General features: G+C 36.9%; 1 protein-coding gene and 1 long non-coding RNA gene across 6 annotated transcripts in view; one reads left to right on the forward strand and one right to left on the reverse strand.

The window, feature by feature from the left end:
• Nucleotides 1-20862, forward strand: part of LOC140743195 (facilitated trehalose transporter Tret1) — a 27582-nt gene that overhangs the window by 4539 nt on the left and 2181 nt on the right. For 3 of the 5 annotated variants that reach the window (XM_073074270.1, XM_073074268.1, XM_073074269.1), the window contains exons 2-11: nt 1154-1280; nt 7432-7533; nt 11069-11271; nt 12791-12946; nt 13275-13358; nt 13915-14002; nt 18823-18956; nt 19394-19603; nt 20108-20185; nt 20610-20708. In XM_073074270.1, the coding sequence (XP_072930371.1) occupies nt 1154-1280; nt 7432-7533; nt 11069-11271; nt 12791-12946; nt 13275-13358; nt 13915-14002; nt 18823-18956; nt 19394-19603; nt 20108-20185; nt 20610-20708 (1281 nt within the window). Of the gene's footprint in view, nt 1-1153; nt 1281-6078; nt 6118-7431; nt 7534-8439; nt 8818-11068; nt 11272-12790; nt 12947-13274; nt 13359-13914; nt 14003-18822; nt 18957-19393; nt 19604-20107; nt 20186-20609; nt 20709-20862 lie in introns of those variants that run through there. The other 2 variants (XM_073074271.1, XM_073074272.1) reach the window with 2 other exon arrangements.
• LOC140743200 (uncharacterized) overlaps nt 18850-20862 on the reverse strand; it is an 11366-nt gene continuing 9353 nt past the window's right edge. The window contains exons 2-3 of the long non-coding RNA XR_012102403.1: nt 19724-19820; nt 18850-18985 (exon numbers count right to left, since the gene is read on the reverse strand). This is a non-coding gene — a long non-coding RNA (uncharacterized LOC140743200). The remainder of the gene's footprint in view (nt 18986-19723; nt 19821-20862) is intronic.

Here is a 20862-nt window from a genome sequence, read left to right on the forward strand (position 1 = left end):
TTAACCGAGGCTTTCTGGAGGCGAAGGGGGCGGTCCGCCCAGGGTTACATATTTCTGAGGTGACAAAATAAGCGTTTTATATTATTGAACTCGTATTATCTATGAGAAGATCTTGAAATTAAATTTGGGACCCCGCACAGCACATTTCCACTGTTGCAAATAAGACTGTTCTGGTACATAGGTCTGTCTGGTACATAAGCGTCGGATAATACCGATCTTTATAAATTATTTGTAGCATACATTTTTTAACAATCATCTCCATTAAATTGAAAAAGAGTTTCAAATTTATGCATCAATACTAAAAATTATCACGTTCAAACAAACTATCTCTTTATAATATTATGAGGAATAGTTTGCGCCAAACTGCTAGTCCGCTCTAAAGTTGTTGCGAGCAGGTGTATTCATACAATTTACCATGGCGCCGCGATTCATTTCTATATTCAGAGCGGACTAGTAGTTTTACGCGGACTATAACATATGTACGACAGTATGCTAATGCACTAGTGATCGTCGCCAGCGGTCGGCAAAGGCAGCTGGCGACTGCCGTCCACACTCGCCGCCCTACTTCAGCAACCGATATCTATATATATAAAAAACTCGATCGTAAAGCGGCGGTCATGTTTACTAGCGATTAATATCAGTCGTAGGAACTACCGTGATTGCAATTAGTAATATTTATTATTACGGTTTAAGCTGATTCCTGATTTATTAATAAATATCTCGCTAGTTTTTTAAAGTCTTTTTTATAATTAATTTTGCTCGATCTTAATAACTACATTACATAAAAACGTCTAACAGTGGTACGGAACCCTTCGTATGCGAGCCCGAGTCGCACTTGGAGTAGGTACTTGCGCCCGTTATTAATAATCAATCTATGCGATGTTTTGCCAGCTAAAGATCGACATTTAATAATTTCTGCATTCTAGAGATTGGCCAATAAACGATATTTGGTATGTACAATTTAAATTGATTGTATTGATAAGTTAATTAACATGTGATGTGCAAAATAATGGTGTTAAGCCTGAAGGTTTAACACCACCATTTTACCTGCCATTGTAAAAAGGAATACTTGGGAAAATGTTCCATGGGAAGGGCCCATGCTGATATCATAAAAATTGTTTTGATAAAGCCATAACATTGATCATTATTGTAGATGACAGCAGAGAAGCAGACAGCGGAGGGCGGGGCGGTCAGGTCGCGGGACTACGGCTACCAGAAGAACTTCCGAACCGCGCTGCCACAGATCATCGCAGTCAGCGTCAAGAACCTGCTCCTGCTGGGTAAGATCACGATTGATAACAGAAGCGAAAGGCGCTAGAGCACTGCAGCAGTCGTATGAGTGTTCAATACAAAAGGGATCGGCTACTATTGTTCTGCATTCTGCATAAACGGTAACCGTCAGTACCTACTAACATACATATAAAAGTTATAGAAATTAATTTAGCTTATCGGTTTAAAGGAATATTTCCAGATTTACAAATTATATAAATGTATGTATGTATGTAAATTCTTCTCATTATGAGAGGAGACCCGTGCCCAGCAGTGGGACGTTAATAGGTTGGTGATGATGATGATGATGATGTATGTATGTATGTATTTATGTATGTATGTGGGTATAGTGTGCATGTATTTAAATTGTATTTTGTTTACTTTTATCCGAACTTTTTGACATGACTTCCAAAGCAACGATAGCTGGTGGTTAAAAACTGGACCTTTCAATCGGGAAGTCAGAGATAGTAAATGCAGGCACTCACCTCAGATTTTTTGTGTCTAGTAGAAATTAATTGTCATTTGCATAACAGAGATAGAAAATATTGTGCGGAAACTTACACGCCAGAGCGCTCTTTAAAAAAAAAAGTTTTCAAAGGTGTGAAGTCTACCAATTCGCGCGTAGCCAGCGCCGTGGACTATGGCCTAAATACCATAACAATGAAAATACCTCACCTTCAGGTAAAGTACCTTAGCGCGACAGGGGACTTCCTCATCATATTTATTACAATGTTAATTTTTGCGGTCGGTGCGGTTCAAACCAAATGAATGAACGTTGACTTTAATAGCTGAGTAAAGTAGGTAGTACTTAAATCTCGTCAGATAAAATTTCATTTGTTTTTACTACTTACCAAATGTTTTTACCAGTACGATCTAGAACGTCATGGTGGTTCTTCAAATTTTGAAAATATTACTTATTGCTGATTTGTAGTACTTGCAGGATTACGTTAATACCTATGTAATAAAATGTTGATCATGTTGATTGCGTCCAGTAAAAAGAAAAAATGTAACTACATAGATCGACGGTACCGTAAATCGATTATGTTGTACGATAAAACGCATGGGAACAATATCACGCGTACTCCTTTGAGTACTAACATAAGAATACACGTTAACAAAATCATGCAATGATTGTAATGTCATATATCTAGGCGTTGTTTTTCTCTTTTAGTCTGAGTCTAGATATTATTTGAATCGTCATTGTAATGATTATTATTTGTACAAGTATGAATCGGTATTGCCAACGTTTTCTTTTTATCTAAATATAATAATTTTCTTCTTTTGAATTAGGACTTCACATACATATTTTACTTACCAAATTAACCTCCTTTGATAAGAACCCCTATGATATATTTTTATTTGGCAACATAACTTTCTCGTGCAACTTGTCGCGTAGATTAGGAAGACAATTCCAAGAATGTTTTCGAAGGGCTATCTCTAAACAAAAATATTTGATCTAATAAGGTACTTATTTTGATTTTATGTTTCGAAAAAGGGGTTATTAATTGGACATAGCTTTCTACTTAATCAATGTACCGTTATTCGTAGTCAACGATCCACATTAGTGCGAAAGGGTGATGTTCAGGGAATACTTCCGTTTTTCGTGTTTTTAATAGAAATAGTAAACCTTACCCGGTCACGTACACATTTGATGTCGGTGTGTGTTTATGCCTTATCATACCTTTCACACACACAGCCGCGATTAACACTAACACTGGTGGTATTGTGGGAGGCCTATGTCCAGCAGTGGACTATTAAAGGCTGATGGATGGTGGTATTCACTTGTAGTATATCCGTTGTGCTATATTATGTTAATCTACTAAGTTATCACTGCTTACAAGTTTACATATGATGTATACATGACTATTAGCCTTGCACTTGTAAATTTAATTACATTTGGATTCAAATGCAATACGCACGTACGGTATCCGATTCAATTGTTCCGCTTTCACGTGTACCTGATTAATTACAAACACACTCCACTCTGATCTTGTAGGCATGAAAATTTCTTACTGATTTTGTAGTTTTTTACTAATGTTTCTCTGTATTTGTACGTAGGGACTGTTCTAATGTAGCTTTTTTATTTAAAGGAAAAGGCTTTCTTGTAGGCGTGTTATAGAACTCCCTAACCATAATTGAAACTATCCTATTCGTAATAAATATATATATATTTGAATAATTTTGGATAATACCTAACCTGACATTTACCGTAGATGTTGTTCATTGAACACAAGGACGCAGTCGGGTCATCCACGTGATAGCAGTACGGCTTAATGTTGTGAAATTAAGTAATTGTTCTGTTGTTAATGAATATTTATACAGATGCGCAAGTCTGTACCTACAGGGTGCATAGCTAACGCCTGCAACGTTTTCCACGAATGTGCAAGTAATCTCACGGTCTCGGGGACTCAATGTTTGTTATAATACTCGTAATCGATCTTTAAGAACCTCAGCAGACACTACTTATAGCACCGGTCATTTAGATACATTTCGGAAGCTATGCAGCGATCAAACAGTAATCCCCGTACAATTTGCAGTATCTGAACGCGGAAAACGCGGTGCAGCATCGATATTTTCTAGGGAAATCACGAATACGAAAGTTCGGATCTGGATACGGTTATGGATATATTTTTTTTTCGGATTATCTGTTAGCCGTGTCCGAAACCGATATACTAAATATTTTACATATGTCTCTACTTGCGGATAATAATAAGGTATTTATAATAATAATATTATGATCTTATAAAAATTAAAAATACCATGAATTCAAACCCGGGCCTTGGGACTCGTCACTGCTCTGTTACCGCGTTAGAAGACGTGCTATTTTTAAGCAACAACACCTTTGGCGAATTTAGGGAAGTTACGGATGTGAACTTTCGGATTTGCAAAATAGTATATCGGTTTCGGACCTTTTCCTTTAAATAAAATAGTGAAGTGAAGTATAACCACAAGTCATCACTTATCTAATTCTTGACTGTGTCTGACGTTACTTTTTTTTAATTTTTAACCTAACGATAAGGCAGACGGGCTACCTGGTGGAAAGCAGTCACCGTCACCTATGGACATTTGCAACACCGGAGGAGTTGCCAATGCATGGCCGGCGTTGGAGGAACTCTTTTTATTTATATTTTAGTTACTATGTCGTTCCATTAGTGTCCCACTGATGGATGCAGATCTTAATGATTGCTTCGAATAAGAAGGGTTTAGACCGTATCATTAGTACACCAATTTAACCAAGTGCGAATTGGTAGACTTAACATATCTTCGACTTTTTTTAAAGACCTTTCGGCGTGTAGGTTCGTCGCTATATTTTTCGTTTATGCAAGTGACAATGAATTTCTCCTACGCACGTAAATTAGAAAAATTAGACGTCTGGATTCTAATCTCGGCTCCCTCGATCTAGAAGTCGCTTTCAACCACTAAGCTATTAGTGCATATTTCACTTGGTTTTATAAATAGATCACGATGAAAAACGTGCAACTATACAGGGTGTCCCGTAAGTACCACGACAAACTTGGGGAGAACATAGGTGAGGGTCTGACCTCTCTGGGATAAAAAAATTACCTTGGTAAAAGTGTCACCGTTTTTGCACTATCAATTGTTTTAGATTTTTTGAGAAATTCAGCCCTCTTCATCTTCTTTCGTTAACTGCGTGTACAAATTTGGTGTTGCAGTGTTAATTTTTTCTGATAAATAGTATCAGATAGTTGGTCTATCATATTGAAATGTAAATTAGTTAAAAGATGTAAAGGAACTATGAAAAAAAGAGGGATGTTTTTAGATTTTAATTTTTTTACTATTTTTCCCTCAACTTTGACTCGTCGCGGTGAAAAAAAAATGTACTGAACTATAAGTGTACGTTGCACCAAAAAATATGTCCAGTTAATAGAAATTTCAAAAAGGTACCACACTTACTATTTAAAGTTGAAAAAAAAAGTTAAGGCCGTTTTTGCATGAAAGGGACTGAAACCAACTAAAACGTAATGATAGAGTTTTTATTTAAGTTACGGTTTCTACCGACTCACAACGTGTCAGGCAGTACTAAATTACATTATTACCTAGTTACACACTTAAAAATATCATTCTTCATTTGTAAAAAAACAATTTAGTAACTATCTAGCAAACAAAGTATTACAATTTATTAAGTTACTTTTTACCTACTTTGAACTGTCGTTTCGAAGTGAAACTTCGTACATGTATGTAATTTGAATGACAATATCATAATTGGTTACCAAAAACGGTGACACTTTTACCAAGGTATTTTTTTTTTTTCCCAGAGAGGTCAGATCCTCACCTATGTTCTCCCCAAGTTTGTCGTGGTACTTACGGGACACCCTGTATAGACAGCTATTTATTTAATCCGTTTGGTCACGATTACGTGCGCTCCGCTTTGTATTACCTATATGGTTGGCTGTTTAATATATTGCTTTGTGGAAAATAGGTAATTAAGTGTCCTTAGAAAATATATTAAAACCTGAATGAAGCAACATCAGCGAATGTCACCTCTACCATTTAAACTCTTTATTTCTGTTTTGCAATATTTTGCATATTCTAACATAAGGCCGTTTGTCCACCGCCACTCCAACCGATTAGGTGACGACCTAATCGATACCATGAACGAGATTACTTCGGGCCGATTTTAATATGACGTGACGGCGATTGTTTGTCCACCGCGACCTATATCGGCGGTTTATTTTGTTCCAACTGTCACGCGTGTGACGGCAGTGTATGGACAAGTTCCAACGAGTGCAAAATCTCGGTGCAAATCTAGCGGTCACGCCGATCTACTCGAAATCTCGGCGGCCGGGATGACGCTGCTCGGCCGACGAACGTGCGGTGGATAAGCGGGTATAGTAAATGTATGTACTGTACCAGTACTTCGGCGCCGTCATTAATTATCGGTATCGGCTCGGTGACGGTGGCGGTGGCGGTGGACAAATGGCGTAAGAATTATATTCCTCTGACGTTAGAAATCCTTTAGAAGATATTTTTATCAAAGTTTTCTTTATTTCTGGTTGTATTTTTGCTATGTCTAGCTATGCAAAACGAACTGCGATAGTGATAATTGATAATTAATAAAAACCTGTATTACACCTATTAACTTGTACTTCTTTTACTGGTAGGTTATTATAATAACATTTGTGTTCTACAAATAATTGTGTCATTTTAAATGATAAAATATTTTTTTGTCATTTACATCGAATTAAGTTATTATATAAAGGAAAATTAATGTAATACAGTTTTCTATTAAACATATAAGGATTCATATTTTAATTAGTGTGTGGACAATGCGAGTTTGTATCATACGATTATTTACAAGATCATCCAATGCTGCATAATTAACTCCTGTGCAATTTTGTTAATAGTATGCTCGACTCCGGCGGCATCACCGTCACACCTTTTTCTGCCTCATAACAGCAGTGTTAATCGCTGCTGTGATCTGGTTTAAAGGGTGTGTAAGGAAGATATACTTTTCCATTCCGAAGCGGTCCAGCTTAATCCTCAGGGGTAGTGGCGCATCTGTGGCCGACCTCAGATAGGAATATCGAATCTGGGTTTGATTACAGATGTCCATAGGCGGTAGTAGCCACTTATCGTCAGGTGGACTGCATGTGCGTCTGCTACTCCTATGTAATAGAAAATGAAGTATTCGGCAGACGGTGCACCTGGTGATAAGTACCTAAGTAGTTACTGTAAGAAATGAATTTTGTAATCATCCCTAAACATTGTACGTTGAAAGATTGTAGCAACGATTGGTGTTGCTAGTGTGCAACATAGGTGCTTTTAAAAGAAAAGTCGTGAGCCTCGCATCACAATCTCGGTACAGTCGTTACCGCGAATTTGTGGTGTTACTGCTCGCACGAGGGAATGTACGCTGCCTGCGATATGTTGCTTGCGAAATTATTTTCATACGCGATATATCCCATAAATATCTTAAAATATGCGTCAATGTCCTCGTCAGATTGTTCATGTGTCAAAGGACCCTTAATATGTCTATATGATCAATATAAAATCCAAAATAATAATACTTAAAATTTAATAATATTTTGAATTTTTAAACACTCAATTATTTAAAAGATTGGCAATATATATTTTTCAGATACAATACAAAGTACCTACTTACAAATGAAATGACGTATAGGATCGCCTGTATTCTTCCAGGATATGGCATGACGCTCGGATTCCCCACTATCTTGATCCCGGCTGTGCGGGAGCCTGCGGAGGAGGAAATGAAACTGGAACAATCCGAGATATCCTGGATTGGTAAGTTAAAAACAATTATCGACAAATTGCGAGCTGAACTCGCCTTTGGAGGATACCGTAATTCCGTTCCACTAACACTTTTTTTTTGTTTTTAGTATTTGTTATCATAACAGCCACTGAAGTGTCTAAGTCCATTGTGAAATATTAAACTGTACATTTATTGTACTGGAGACTAATTTATTTACCACGATAACAAAATATATTAAAAATAAAAGAAAAATATTAAAATTCGGTGGTACGTCACTCACCGTGTGCGAGTTCAACTCGCACTTGACCAATTTTGGGGTGCCTTAGTCTTTTCTTCTTAAGGTTATTTTAGTACGATGTCCTTAGGTTGAATTATGAATTACATTTGAATGTACGTTGAATGCTGTTCGGTTGATGGTAACTTTTTATACCGTAAATTTCGAGGAAGGTATTAAAGCTATTCTTTATGGCCAACAGACCTTAACCATAGAGCACAGATCTCCGGCTACAATGTCAATGTTGCATCTCGATCGCCTTGACGCGACGACCACTATCTATTTTGTTCAGTGTGAATCATTTTGTAATTGCTTTATGGAGATTTAATTTTTAAAAGATAAATATTAAGTATTTAATATTTACGTACATAATTCCGAATAAATAAAGATTGGTGAAATGCGATTCGCGTCCCGGTTTTGTTTATAATATAGGAGTGGTACATAGTATACGCGTCTACCTAACAGAAAGTGGTCCTTTGCCGTCCAGAGCCACCTGCAAGCAACCTCAGGCACTATAGAGACCTATTTAAGATGCAATGTTACACCTGCAAGTGCAGAAACGCCACAATATGTCTCTGTAGCCCAGTAAACAACAGCGCTTAACACTATAGTCACAAGACAGAGGATGAGGTGTTGCCAAACCACAAATAGTTCTAACAGTCTCTCGAAGATTAAGAAGGCAGTCCATTGTTGCGAAACCTTTTTATAGCTTTATTGATTGATTATTGATTAATGTTGCAATGGCGATGTTAATGTAAACTGGTATTGACGTCAATAAAATATTTGTAATGCATTCTACGAGCAGACGGAATTTGTAAAAACGCTTAAATTAAATTATCGCTATAACTTAACTATAAAGTTAGAATAAAAACTACTGCGCACCAATCCGTTACCATTGTCTGTTGGTATATATTTTAAACCGTGCATTATGAGCATTCCTCCCACATATGTACGTTACTTACGCATGGAAAATATAGAAATATACACCACCATACATACCAATACCAAAACATGTTTCGTTCCAAATCAGAGTATCGTGAGGGTAAGTTGACTCTACGACTACTATTAACTATTATAATATTAAAAATCATTTATTTCCTCTCACAATAAGGACTTAATTTATATACATTTAACAAAAATGAGATAAAATCATGTGTAATAAGTATGTATAATATAACTATCAAATAATTTGAATAACTGGGGTGTACCATGGTTCATAAAGTAAAGTAAAGTACAAAACGTAATCACAACGTTTGTAACTCAACTGTTGTGCTGCTAACAGAACGCAATGCGCACAGTTAATTGTTTATTAAATAATAAAATGTAGTCCATCAGTGTACGACTTGGTCACTCTTGGACGACTGTCTTGAATGTCAATGCAATTCCATCACAAAACTCACAAACGAATCCGTTGTTTTGATGTTGGTATTGAACCCGAAATGAGAAGGATATACTATATACTCGTATACTCTTACTTTTGAGTCGTTACAATACTTACAACATAAAAAGATCCGACATTAGCTGGTTAATATATAACGTAATTTGACCTATCGGTGTATGCCAGGGGCAGTCGTCCTGACATTACTTGTATTACTTCTCAGAAATACGAAAAGATTAATAGCATAGGATCCGCATTTTTTGTAAGTTCAAAAGATGATACGCTTGAGCGCTTAAAATTTATGGCGTAACTAAAATTTATACCAATACTAGATGACCCGGTGAACTTCGTACCACCTAATTATGAGTGACTATCTGTACCCCGTGATTTCACTCGTGTAATTTATGTATTAGGTCCATAAACTACTGGTAAATGTTCGGAAATGGCCACAGGAGAACAGGAAAATAAGAAATACAATTAAATAAAATTCACTCTACCTCCCTGCACTCTGTTATTTTTACAAACACGCGAGTAGAAGTACCTATAACTTCAATAACGGTTTTTTTAAGAAACTTTCTTAACTTATAGTACTCTAATAGGGTTGATTGTTGAATAGCTAAAAATGCTGAAACAGGTGTGTAAATAGAAAGGCCGTTTATAACAGTCTTAAGGGTTGATCTAAAAAACAAACAGTGACTCAGATGCTTGATTATGTCTTATGATAATTTTCTTAGTGCTCCAAATTAACGGATTTTAAATTAAAGTTCCATACCCGATTAAACGACCCTAAGGGTTGATTATCCAAAAACGGTGAAATATGTGTTCTATTATTTTCAATCAAAAAGCTAAATTCCAATTTTCATAGACTTTGCTTCAAAATCTGCCGGCTTCTAAACGAAGTGCCTTCTAAATTAACGGATTTTAAAATAAAGTTCCAACCCCTATTTAACCAACTTAAGGGTTGATTTTCCAAATATCGTAAAATAGATATTTAATTACTTTCTATCGAAATCCCAAATAACAATTTTCATACAGTTTTGCATCAAACTGGGGGACTTTAATACAAACTTTCAACCCTTATTTATTCACGGAAAAGTATCCTCTGTCCGTTTCCTGGTTCTAAGCTACCTCTCCATCAATTTTCAGCCAAATCGGTTCAGCCGTTCTTGAGTTATAAAATGATTTCACGGAAACGCGGTCGAACGGGATAATAAGTATCCTATGTCCTTTTCCTGGTTCTAAGCTACCTCGCCACCAAATTTCAGCCAACTCGGTTCAGCCATTCTTGAGTTATAAATAGTGTAACTAACAGGACTTTCTTCATATATATAGATATTGATTCAGCACGTGCTCGAAAATAACTCAATGATAACAAAATATTTTTTTCAATTCGATCGCAGCGCCAACTGCTGGGAAAAACTGTCATTAAAATAGATTATTATTTAATATTTGAAACTGCGATGGTAGCGAAGTCTGTCGAATCCAATGTGAAACATTCCAAAATCAACAGCTACTTACGAATTAAAAATTAATTAAAAAACCTTTTCCCACGGACTAAATTGTGAATCTGAACTATTCTCAAGTCCCCTTGAATACACACAACAAATTTCATCAAAATCAGTCCAGTCGCTTAGGAGGAGTTCAGTGACATACACACGCACATAAGAAATATGTATATAAAGATATTAGGTCATTCAAGTTGTATTAGCTATGTAACAACCATGCAACCCACCCGACCGAAGTTATTATATATTATCTAATGGATATGAAGGAATCTTTGAGCCAAAATCGATGAACGATGCTTTAGTATTTCTCAGGATTGCTATTGTAAAGTGAAAATAAATAGCGGTGGTGGGTCCGCAGTCAAACCACAAATGGTCCTACCGCCATAAATAAATGAAACGTTAACTTGTAGGATCCATAAATCTCATCGTGGTGCCACTGGGTTGTGCGATGTCGGGGGTGGTGACGACGCCGCTGGGGCGGCGGCGCGCGATGCAGCTGGTCAACGTGCCGTTCTTCGTGGCCTGGTTGATCCTGCACTTCGCCACCAGTTCCGCCCACCTGTACGCCGCGCTGTCGCTCACCGGCCTGGCCGGCGGACTGCTCGAGGCCCCCGTGAGTAACACCTTCTTTGTTGACGAGGGATGATAGTTTCATAAGATATCCAATGTCGTGGGCGCGACAACTGAATAAGTGATACATTCACCCACTAAAACCCTATTCCGGGAGATGACCTCAGTGAAATGAAGAGGACTCCGAGAAGTCCGGGATTCCCATTGGAGTCCTGTGTTGCTCGGGAGAGCGCTTCGTTCATCCCCCACATTTTCACGCTAGTTTAATACTTGAAAAACAATAATAAAATGCTTATTGTTATCAATATATATAATGATATTACAAATCAAAGATGTAATTTAGACGAAATTCTCCATGCATGTCCGATCAGCGGTGCGAGGAACAACCTCTGTTGTTACGTAATACAAGAAGCAAACGGGCATTCCGTCCACCATGTCCAGTTGTACTCGAATGATGAATGAAACTAGGATCTTGTTTGGATATATATTGTATATAATATTCAGTCATTCTCATGCTATGTTTGTACAGACAAGATTCATAAGCGGTCATGGGTGGTTTTAGTCAACTCCTTGAAAAATATAACTAGTTATATTTAATTAGAAAATAACTGAAGTCCGATTGGGTAAATAATTTGCTTATGTCAAGCAGGAAAAGCAAAATAATTGACACCATTTTTTATCTTTTCGTATTTAGCATCACTACCGTATTAGTATCCTCAAAATGATTGTAACGACACTTACTATTTAATGTTTTAAGGTTTATGAACGTTACCAGTTCTTGGTATACTTGAGTCTAAGCTTTTTTCATACTAAAATCACCTCCGTGCCCATTTCACAGTCCAAAGTAAACATGAACACGAGTACTACAAATATAAACAGGAACAAAAAAAAATGTTCACATATTTCCTAGTAGATTTCTTAAAAGCATTGCTTTCTGCAATTGGAGTTTAGGAATTTAGAACAATTGCAACTTAGGAATAATGTAGACATTTCAAACATCTTTATCGGATTTTTACAAGGCGGTGAATAGGAAACGCAAATAATATCGACGATTGACATAGTCGATCGTTTATCGATAAGAGATTATCATAAGGCTGAAGTTACTTGTATTGATTTGCGAAATAGCACTAGATGTGGTCGTTTATACTGGTCTTCTCTGGTACTCTTTACATTTACTATATTTTTATCGATGATGTACTTAACGTGATGCGATAGGTGATATAAATGAGTAGCGATGCGATTAGGACGTGGTTTATAAGGAATGCACAATTTGATAGCTTGATGTGTGTATTGTTCACTTCACATACCTTAGATACTTCACATACCATAGAGTTTTTTTTTTATAAATATCTCAGGTATGCAGGTTTCCTCATGATGTTTCGCTTCACCGTTTTAAGCGAGTGATAATCAATTTCTGATACGCACATAATTTCGAATATTGAGAGGTGCGTATCAGAAATTGCCGGGGATTTGAACTTCGGACCCCTCGATCGAGAGGTCGAGTTTCTTAACCACCGCTGCTATGCTACGTGTGCGCACTGAAACACGTGTTGGTGATCCAGGTGCTGACGTACGTGGCGGAGGTGACGCAGCCGCACCTGCGAGGGTCGCTCACCGCCACCAGCTCCATGTGCATCATCCTGGGCGTCTTCACGCAGTTCCTGTTCGGCTTGCTGCTGCCCTGGCGCTCCGTCGCCTTACTCAACATTTCCTTCACGGTAAGTAGGTACTTGATTATTTATTAAATATAAGGTATTAGTATCCTAAAGCCACTTGGTTCGATACAAAGTTAAGCAAAGAAGGACGCTGTGGGGAGTGTGACTAAATTTCGAGCGAATTTCGAGAGATTCTTATTATGATTGCTGGAATATGTCAATCGATACACCCCAGTTCCCTTCGGTGTGATTGTAGCCAATCCTCAGCGAGCACTACCTAACTATTAACCCGGCATGAGTTTTGGAGGGGTTTCTGATACCTAAGATGTCTATGTACAAGTATTCACATCTAACGCATATTTCCTCGGTTGCATTAAAAAATCCATTTCAGATCCTAGCGGTGGTAGCGCTGTGCTTCATCCCGGAGTCCCCTCACTGGCTGGTCTCGAGGAAGCGACACGAGGAGGCGCGCAAGGTGACCATGTTAAACCTACGTACTTTGTTATTTTTGTTTCAAGCCGGTTGCCAGGTGAGAATAGAAAGGAGATTACATGCTGAATACGAGTACCCACCTCAGTAGTTAGTCTTATCTGTTAGCCACGGGTAAGTGGCTGTAGCATATGGGAAACTAATTCAGATTAATTTAATGTAACTGCTTGCCTGGGAAAGAATCAGACTTTTCCTTTAGACAGCTACGCATCAGCAGCCCTTATTAGAGTAAAACAATTATACGAGCACAATATTATAAAAAACTAATAATGAGGGTTGCAGGTTATATTGCAGTGTGTTAAGTGTCATCGCGGTATCTCTAATAGAAGTTAGTTTGTCTCGAAATGAGTACTAAGTCAGGATGAGAGGAGTGAAGGTTGTTACACCGTCATCGAAATTTCTGTAACCTTTCATAGCTTAATATATTTCGTATAACTTTGATAAAATGTAGAATATTCAAGTTAGTTTCCTTGTGATAGAATTTCTATGCGATAGAATAGGTTAGGTAGATATTTGATTTAATGAATTAATTCGTATTTCAGAGTTTACAATGGCTCCGCGGCTGGACCGGAGCCAAAGCAGTGGAGGATGAGTTAAGGGACATACAGGCGCTGTTTAAGAAAGGAAATGGTACTTATTCCAAATATGTTATTTTTATTTTTTTTATAATATAAAAATAGCAGACGAGCATGCATTTCATAATCTAAAAGTAGCAGACAAGTCAGTCCACTTGATAGTAAGTGACTACTTCTGCCCATGGACATCTGAAATCAACCCCAGATAGGATTAGATATTCCTATCTGAGGTCGGCAACAGATGCGCCACTACTCCAGAGGAATAAGCTGGAACGCCTCGGAAAAGTATGTCTCCCATACCACACCCTTCAAACCAGAAAACAGCAGCACTTAACATTACTGTTAATAGGCAGAAATAGGTCCAACCACAAAGGTTCTACCACCTTAAAAACATTTTCATTTCGTTGCTCAAAAAATTCAGCTGTCAGCCAACTCGATGTAGGTCTGAAGTCCTACCAGAGGACTAATTTTCAACGTCTCATATGAGTAAGTATTTAACTAGAATATATTATGAAAACAAAAAAACCCGACTACTTAAAAATAATTAACAGAAAGGAATTAACAAACTCTCACAATTTAGACGAATCCAACTACATCTCATATTATGTTAAAATCTGTCTGTATTTTTTCAAATAAACTCGATTACTTCCCAGCCAGGGGAAATAAAATTAATAATGCAGTTTGCAGTAAACTTGTACCTTCTTTCAGATTTGGACATCTAGGTCCACGTAAAACTATCACCATTTAATCTTTATACATACGTACATAAGCGGCTAGTACGCGTGCAATGTGCATTTCAAAGCCTGAGTAAACATCAAATCAATGTTAATTTGTAATAATATTTGTAATAATACCCTGCGTATATGCTGGTGTGACGGTTCTTCTGTATAGTATCCGTTTTTGTAAGTAGTAAATGCAAGATATTGTAGGTAAACACAGTTGATCTGGTGGATAGTATCAGATAACATTACCAACTTTTTTATTTACTTATTTATTTGAAACATTATAATGTCGGTGTCGTTCTTTTGTCGGTGAGATAATTGTGATTGAAATTTTACAATTTTCGATGTGTTTGTGAGGTTGGATCTTGGTGGATTGTTAATATTTTAACTATTTTCTCGAATATTCTCAATGTTTCTGTTAGGCATTATTTTTTTTTTCAACAAGATGACGGGCCCTGATGTTGCCACTTTGTAAAATGCACGAAAAAATGCATTTTTCGAAGTGAAATATTTTGAGCTTGGCAACATTTGAGCGGATCGCTTCGTATGGGGCGTTTATAGAACGCGGCCTAAAGGGTTGTCAGATTTAGTTCTTTTCTTCTTCATTCATCTATTATTTTGGACTTTGCATTAAAGAACTATTTAAGTATCACAATAATATTTTTTTGCTTGTCGTCATGACTTTTGTCTACCTATTTCGTCTTAACACTGGGAGCTACATTTTTGTACGTTTTTAACTTTCCAGTAGTTGAGGGAAAACCGACGAAAGAGGATACAATGAATATACGGGAGACATTTCAGATTCTAAATGGTCGTTATGTAAAAAATAAGATGTATTTTTTATATGATCATCGAATATTCCAGGCTATTGGTACCAGTGGACTCACTTGTACTGTATGATGTGTTTGTTAAGGACATAGAATATTTACAAGCCAAATATTATGCTAATGAATATATTTTATATTTGCAATAATTATTTAATTCATATTATTTCAAACTGCCCCAAAAGAACCACAACTTTATTAAATACATACAAAATTGTGAAAAAATCTTTCACAATTCTAAAAAAGACAACACACGCACGTCGCACCGACGCAACATCTACTTTTGTTATAATTTTAAATACTCTTATTCAACAATAAAACAATAATTGGATTTTTGTATTTTTTATTATAAAAACATTCATCACAAAAGCAGTTAGAACATTACACCGAGAATGCTAAAATTCCTACTTGGATAATTACATACTTAAATGTTTATATAAAGTTATCTTATCGTAGATACCATAGTCACAGTAGAAGATTTGTACTGTGCCATAGTGAAGGTATTAATTACCTAAAGGAGGATACATTGAGCGAAGAACAGTATATTGATACAAGAAAATAACGTTAGTCTAAGACGCCTTTTAAATCCAAATGTTTCATACTAAAAATTAAAGCTGGATTCATCGCTATACAACACAGAAGTGCCACTTCGATAACAGTCGTTCGTTAATAGAGCACTAAGGAGAGGCGGATCAGTCTCAACATATGAATACATAAATATTTAAATAAAGTAGGTAAGTGGCATTAACCTACTATCAAAGAGACTTCGTTCAAAAGCGTCTGAATTAAAAGTTATACAAATTCAAAAACTGCTACAACAGTGTTTAACAGTGAATAGATATAATTTAAAGATATTTTAATGCTTCAAATTTAAAACATTTGCCAAATGTCTAATCAATAATGGTTATGTTGCTGATGAATCCTACATATTGACTGGTTTTCTCTCGCGTGATCTGATATTTATTTCACGTCATTTTGTTGGTAAGTCAATGTTCAGTATACAATTTTGTCCATAAATACAAAGCAACGAGAGCTCCAGGAAACAGTTCAGCGGATGTTCAGCGTTCTGATCATGTTATGCTCCTTGAAATGGAACTTTCATAAATTGTTTCACACAGTTTGGGTGAGAAATAGATGGAATTACAAGACATACAAGGAGTACCCTCCTTGTATGTCTTGTAATTCCATCTATTACTACGACACAGTCGTCACAGTACACACTCTAATACCTTACATAACTTAATATAATAATATATTAGTATAACATTGTCAATATCATTATGAGTGAATGATCGCCGAACATAAATTGTGTAAGGAAATTTATGAATGAGATCGCTGTGTTACTCCTGGAGAGGATGAGATGAAATGATGATATGCCGTTTGTTAGCTGCTGCTTTGCTTTTGTTAAATATTCTACTAAATTATAGTATTACAATAACATTAATACTCGTATAATCATAATATAACTTATTAACTTAATGGGGATTTCAACAGGTACATGATTTCATGTAGGTACTTAGTTTCGAAATAAAAAATATTTACATGAAGAGTATACTTAAATATGTATGTATAATTAATTCAATGTTATTGAAATGCTAGGATAGAAAATGTTTGTAAAGCAATAAAAATATTTTTTAAATTCGAATTTTGGGTCCAAAGTGACAATGTTTTTATTTACAGATTTAGTTAAACACGTTAAAATAGACATCATTTTTTTAACTCTACTATCGCTAATAAGTGTGTTTTGTCCGAAAAAGACAAAATCAGAGCAGCGAAGTAACACACACTACTTATGTTAGATACTACCTACTGTAGTATAATACATATAATATTAACATATGTTAGAAGATTACATATAAGTAGTAATATTAGTAGAAGAATAAGTATTTGTATGTGAATAAACAATAAACATAAAGGTCGGTACACAATACACATATACGAATACACAATAAGTATAAGATAATAGTATATATAATAATAATAATAATGTTAATGTTGATGCTATAATAAGTACCTATATACGAGTACCTACAGTCGGATTTTAGATAATTTTATAATATATATGTAGCTTTATGATATAAAAAGATAATACACGTAAGGTGTCTTCCAACCAGATAGAAATGTACAATGTGTCTAGATTTTAAAAATAAATTATATGTAGTATATATGGTTTCTGTTTTATTTTTCATTTCGTTTGGGCTTACGGTCATTTTAGATTAGTTTTACTGTAATACATGACAATTAAAAAACATCATCATCATTTGAATTTAAAGAACGAGTCCGGGGTATCCGTGCGCTTTTACCTTTTAGACATTTCTATCGTGGGAAAATATCACCTACTAAATACTTGTACAAAAGATCAAATATAAAAGGAATAGGTTAGGTCAGATTAAGTAGTATATCGGTTTTAACAGAGATTAAGAGGAGGCGTAACTATCGGAAATTATGTATTCTATTTATTAATTTGAAATTCTTGTTTTCTTGTTTTAGGAATTCTGTTTGCCTGCAGCGTGGAAGTTTAATTTTCGCTCATTTAAGGCATGTTGAAAGAGCCAATCTGTTTGTAGGCAGCGGCTAAGATGAAGGGGACCAGAGACATCACAAAACCGCAGAGCTTTCGGGCCTGTAGTTGCCACTTACAAAAGCGCTTCAAAAACTCTGGGCCCGTCTTACTGTCCTTGCAGGATTCCTTCATGCTGGTGTGCATCATTGTCAGATACATGTTAAACCACCCGAAAATCAATTGCATGACTTTATTTACTTCGTGCACTGCCAATTGGCAATTGCCTTCTATGATGGGTATTTTTGCATCGTAGGACTCCGGGGTTATTCCATCGACGGCCCTTAGCCACTGATCGAAGCGAGCGCGTATAAAAGTGGACAGCTGTAAGACACGAGTCTTTAAATTATTTATCATTTTATTGAATTTAGCGCGGACTTTAGTGGCCAGTTCTTTTAGCAATGACTGTGGGACTTTCAACTGATTTAACCGGAGTTTACACATACGGATAATTTGTTTTATTTTGTTAGAGATTTTCGAAACTGTACGCAGCGAATCTCGTTTAGCCATGTCCAGATCTACGTAAATCCGTTCCGCATCAAGCCTGCGTAAATTACGCATAGTATCATCGACTTGTTCCGCAAGTATATTAGCGTGAAATGCTGGCGCCTCTGGTTCCTCATCGATCGCCCGGGCGACTTCCGCCGCAAACGCAGCGCGAACCGCCTGCTCCGCCCGATCCGCTTGAGACAGGCTACCGTAGTACAGAGGCATCGCTTGTCCCGTGGTGCCCGCCTTCAACTGTTCAACCTTTGTGAAATTTATGCAGGGATTTCGGAGAACGAAGAAGAGACGCTGGCGGAAAAATTATCACACTACAAGGAGCGCAGCTTTCTGTTGCCCTTCGGATTGGTCTGCTACGCCTTCTTCGTGGGACACTTCAGTGGAATGACCACTCTCCAGGTACACTCCGACCACGAGATATGTTGTACCTTAAAAATAAACAAACAAATAATTTTTAACGCTATCTACCGCTATACGTCGAGATTAGAAGATGAGAAAAGTATACTTTTTAAGTAATCAATTATAAGATTTGATTAAATTACACATTATTTATTATAAACCAGCTAAGGAAAATAATACCAAGTATATGAGAAATAACTTAGTAAAAAGTAGTATTAAACATGTCACAAATAAAATAAAGAGTGAAGTAAACACGGATTGTGAAGAATGTGTTTTTAATACTAAATGATTACGTTTCCTATCTGATCCGTGCATACGGTTAGTTGTTAATAAAGTTCGAACGATGGCGATGCTCGAGCTCAAGGCACGAGGTCAGCGAGCCATCGTTTACATATAAGATGGATGCAGTTAAAAGGTGTCCGGCGTGGCGTGCGCAGACGTACGCGGTGTCGATATTCCAGATGCTGCAGGCGCCGCTGGACAAGTACTACGCAACGCTGGTGCTGGGCGTGCTGCAGCTGGCGGGCGCGGGCGGCTGCGTGCTGCTGGTGGCGCGCGCCGGCAAGCGCCCGCTCGCGCTCGCCTCCACCGCCGGCGCCGCGCTCTGCTGCGCGCTGCTCGCCGGATACGACGCATACGTGCGCTTTGTTAGTACACCTGCATCTTACCTGCCTTCGTTGCTATGAGTTTATCACGCGGTGGCGCGTACATGTTCCACAAAGCACTTGAAAAGGATGGACCTGTAGCAAATCTACTCATCTTATTACCTTTTCGAATACACTTCGGTTGGGCGACGATACTCGGCGGAATTCGGCGGTATTCGGCGGTACACGGCGGTATTCGGCGGTACTCGGCGACCAGCAACTAAAAGCACAAAAAAGTTAAATAAGCCTCTGCAACCTACTTGCTATTTTTGATAGGTCGTTGTGATTTAAATTTGCCTAACACATTATTTTGGTATATGTAAAATTATGAAGGTCAGTAATATGACAACAGTGGGGACCAAGCTGTATCTGATTACTTCGTAGTGGTCAATGACCAAAACATAATAGTTTTAAATTAAATAATAAATCTTAGATTCTATGTAATAACTCATAACATTATTATTTAGTTATGTTAAAAGATGAGACTCACACGTTTTATTCTTACAGTACGGGCTGCCCAAAGACGAAGAAATAGAAAAAGTGACTGCCAACACAACCGCTGCGCCCGCGCAGGCGGCAGTCGCGGTAAGTATCTGAATACAGTCGAATGTGATCTAGATTTTTGTATATAAATAAAGTAATAGACTAGCATTCTATGTGATGGAAATCTATTGTAATTTTAATATTATAGTATTATATGACACCAAATAAAGTAGTGATTTAAAAAAATACATTTAAGTGTTTTAGATAGGAAGTAACAGGTAATTGTATATAATCCTTTCTTATTTTAACCGACTTCGAAAAGGAGGAGATCCTGTATTCGGTTGTATGTATTTTTTTATTACTAGAACAAGTTTGGCAGGGTAAAGATATGTTTCTTTTTCACTAAGCAATGTTGAGAAAATCTTGAACCAGAATTAAATACAACGGAACGTAATTTATCGAACCAAAAAGCCACCCTCTTAAACTTTTTGGTGTATATTTAGGTATTACTTTGCACTCTTTCCAGGATAACCCTTATTCTTGGATCCCCACCTCGCTTCTAATGCTGCTGGCTTTTATCACACACACAGGCATAAGGTTACTACCCTGGATTCTCATCGGGGAGGTGAGATTTAATCTGTATACATATGACCACGTTATTCTATTGCCGCTTGTCAGTCTGTTTGAGTGTCTGTGTGTTTGGCTGTTTATTGGTAATGATATACAATTTAGTGAATCGTTTTGCAAGCAAGTGAAAGTAACTACGAGTAATATAAGAT

This window comes from Epargyreus clarus, unplaced genomic scaffold (genome assembly GCF_041222505.1).
Source record: "Epargyreus clarus isolate Ecla_fem2 unplaced genomic scaffold, WU_Ecla_fem_2.2 ptg000007l, whole genome shotgun sequence".
Lineage (NCBI taxonomy): Eukaryota > Metazoa > Arthropoda > Insecta > Lepidoptera > Hesperiidae > Epargyreus > Epargyreus clarus.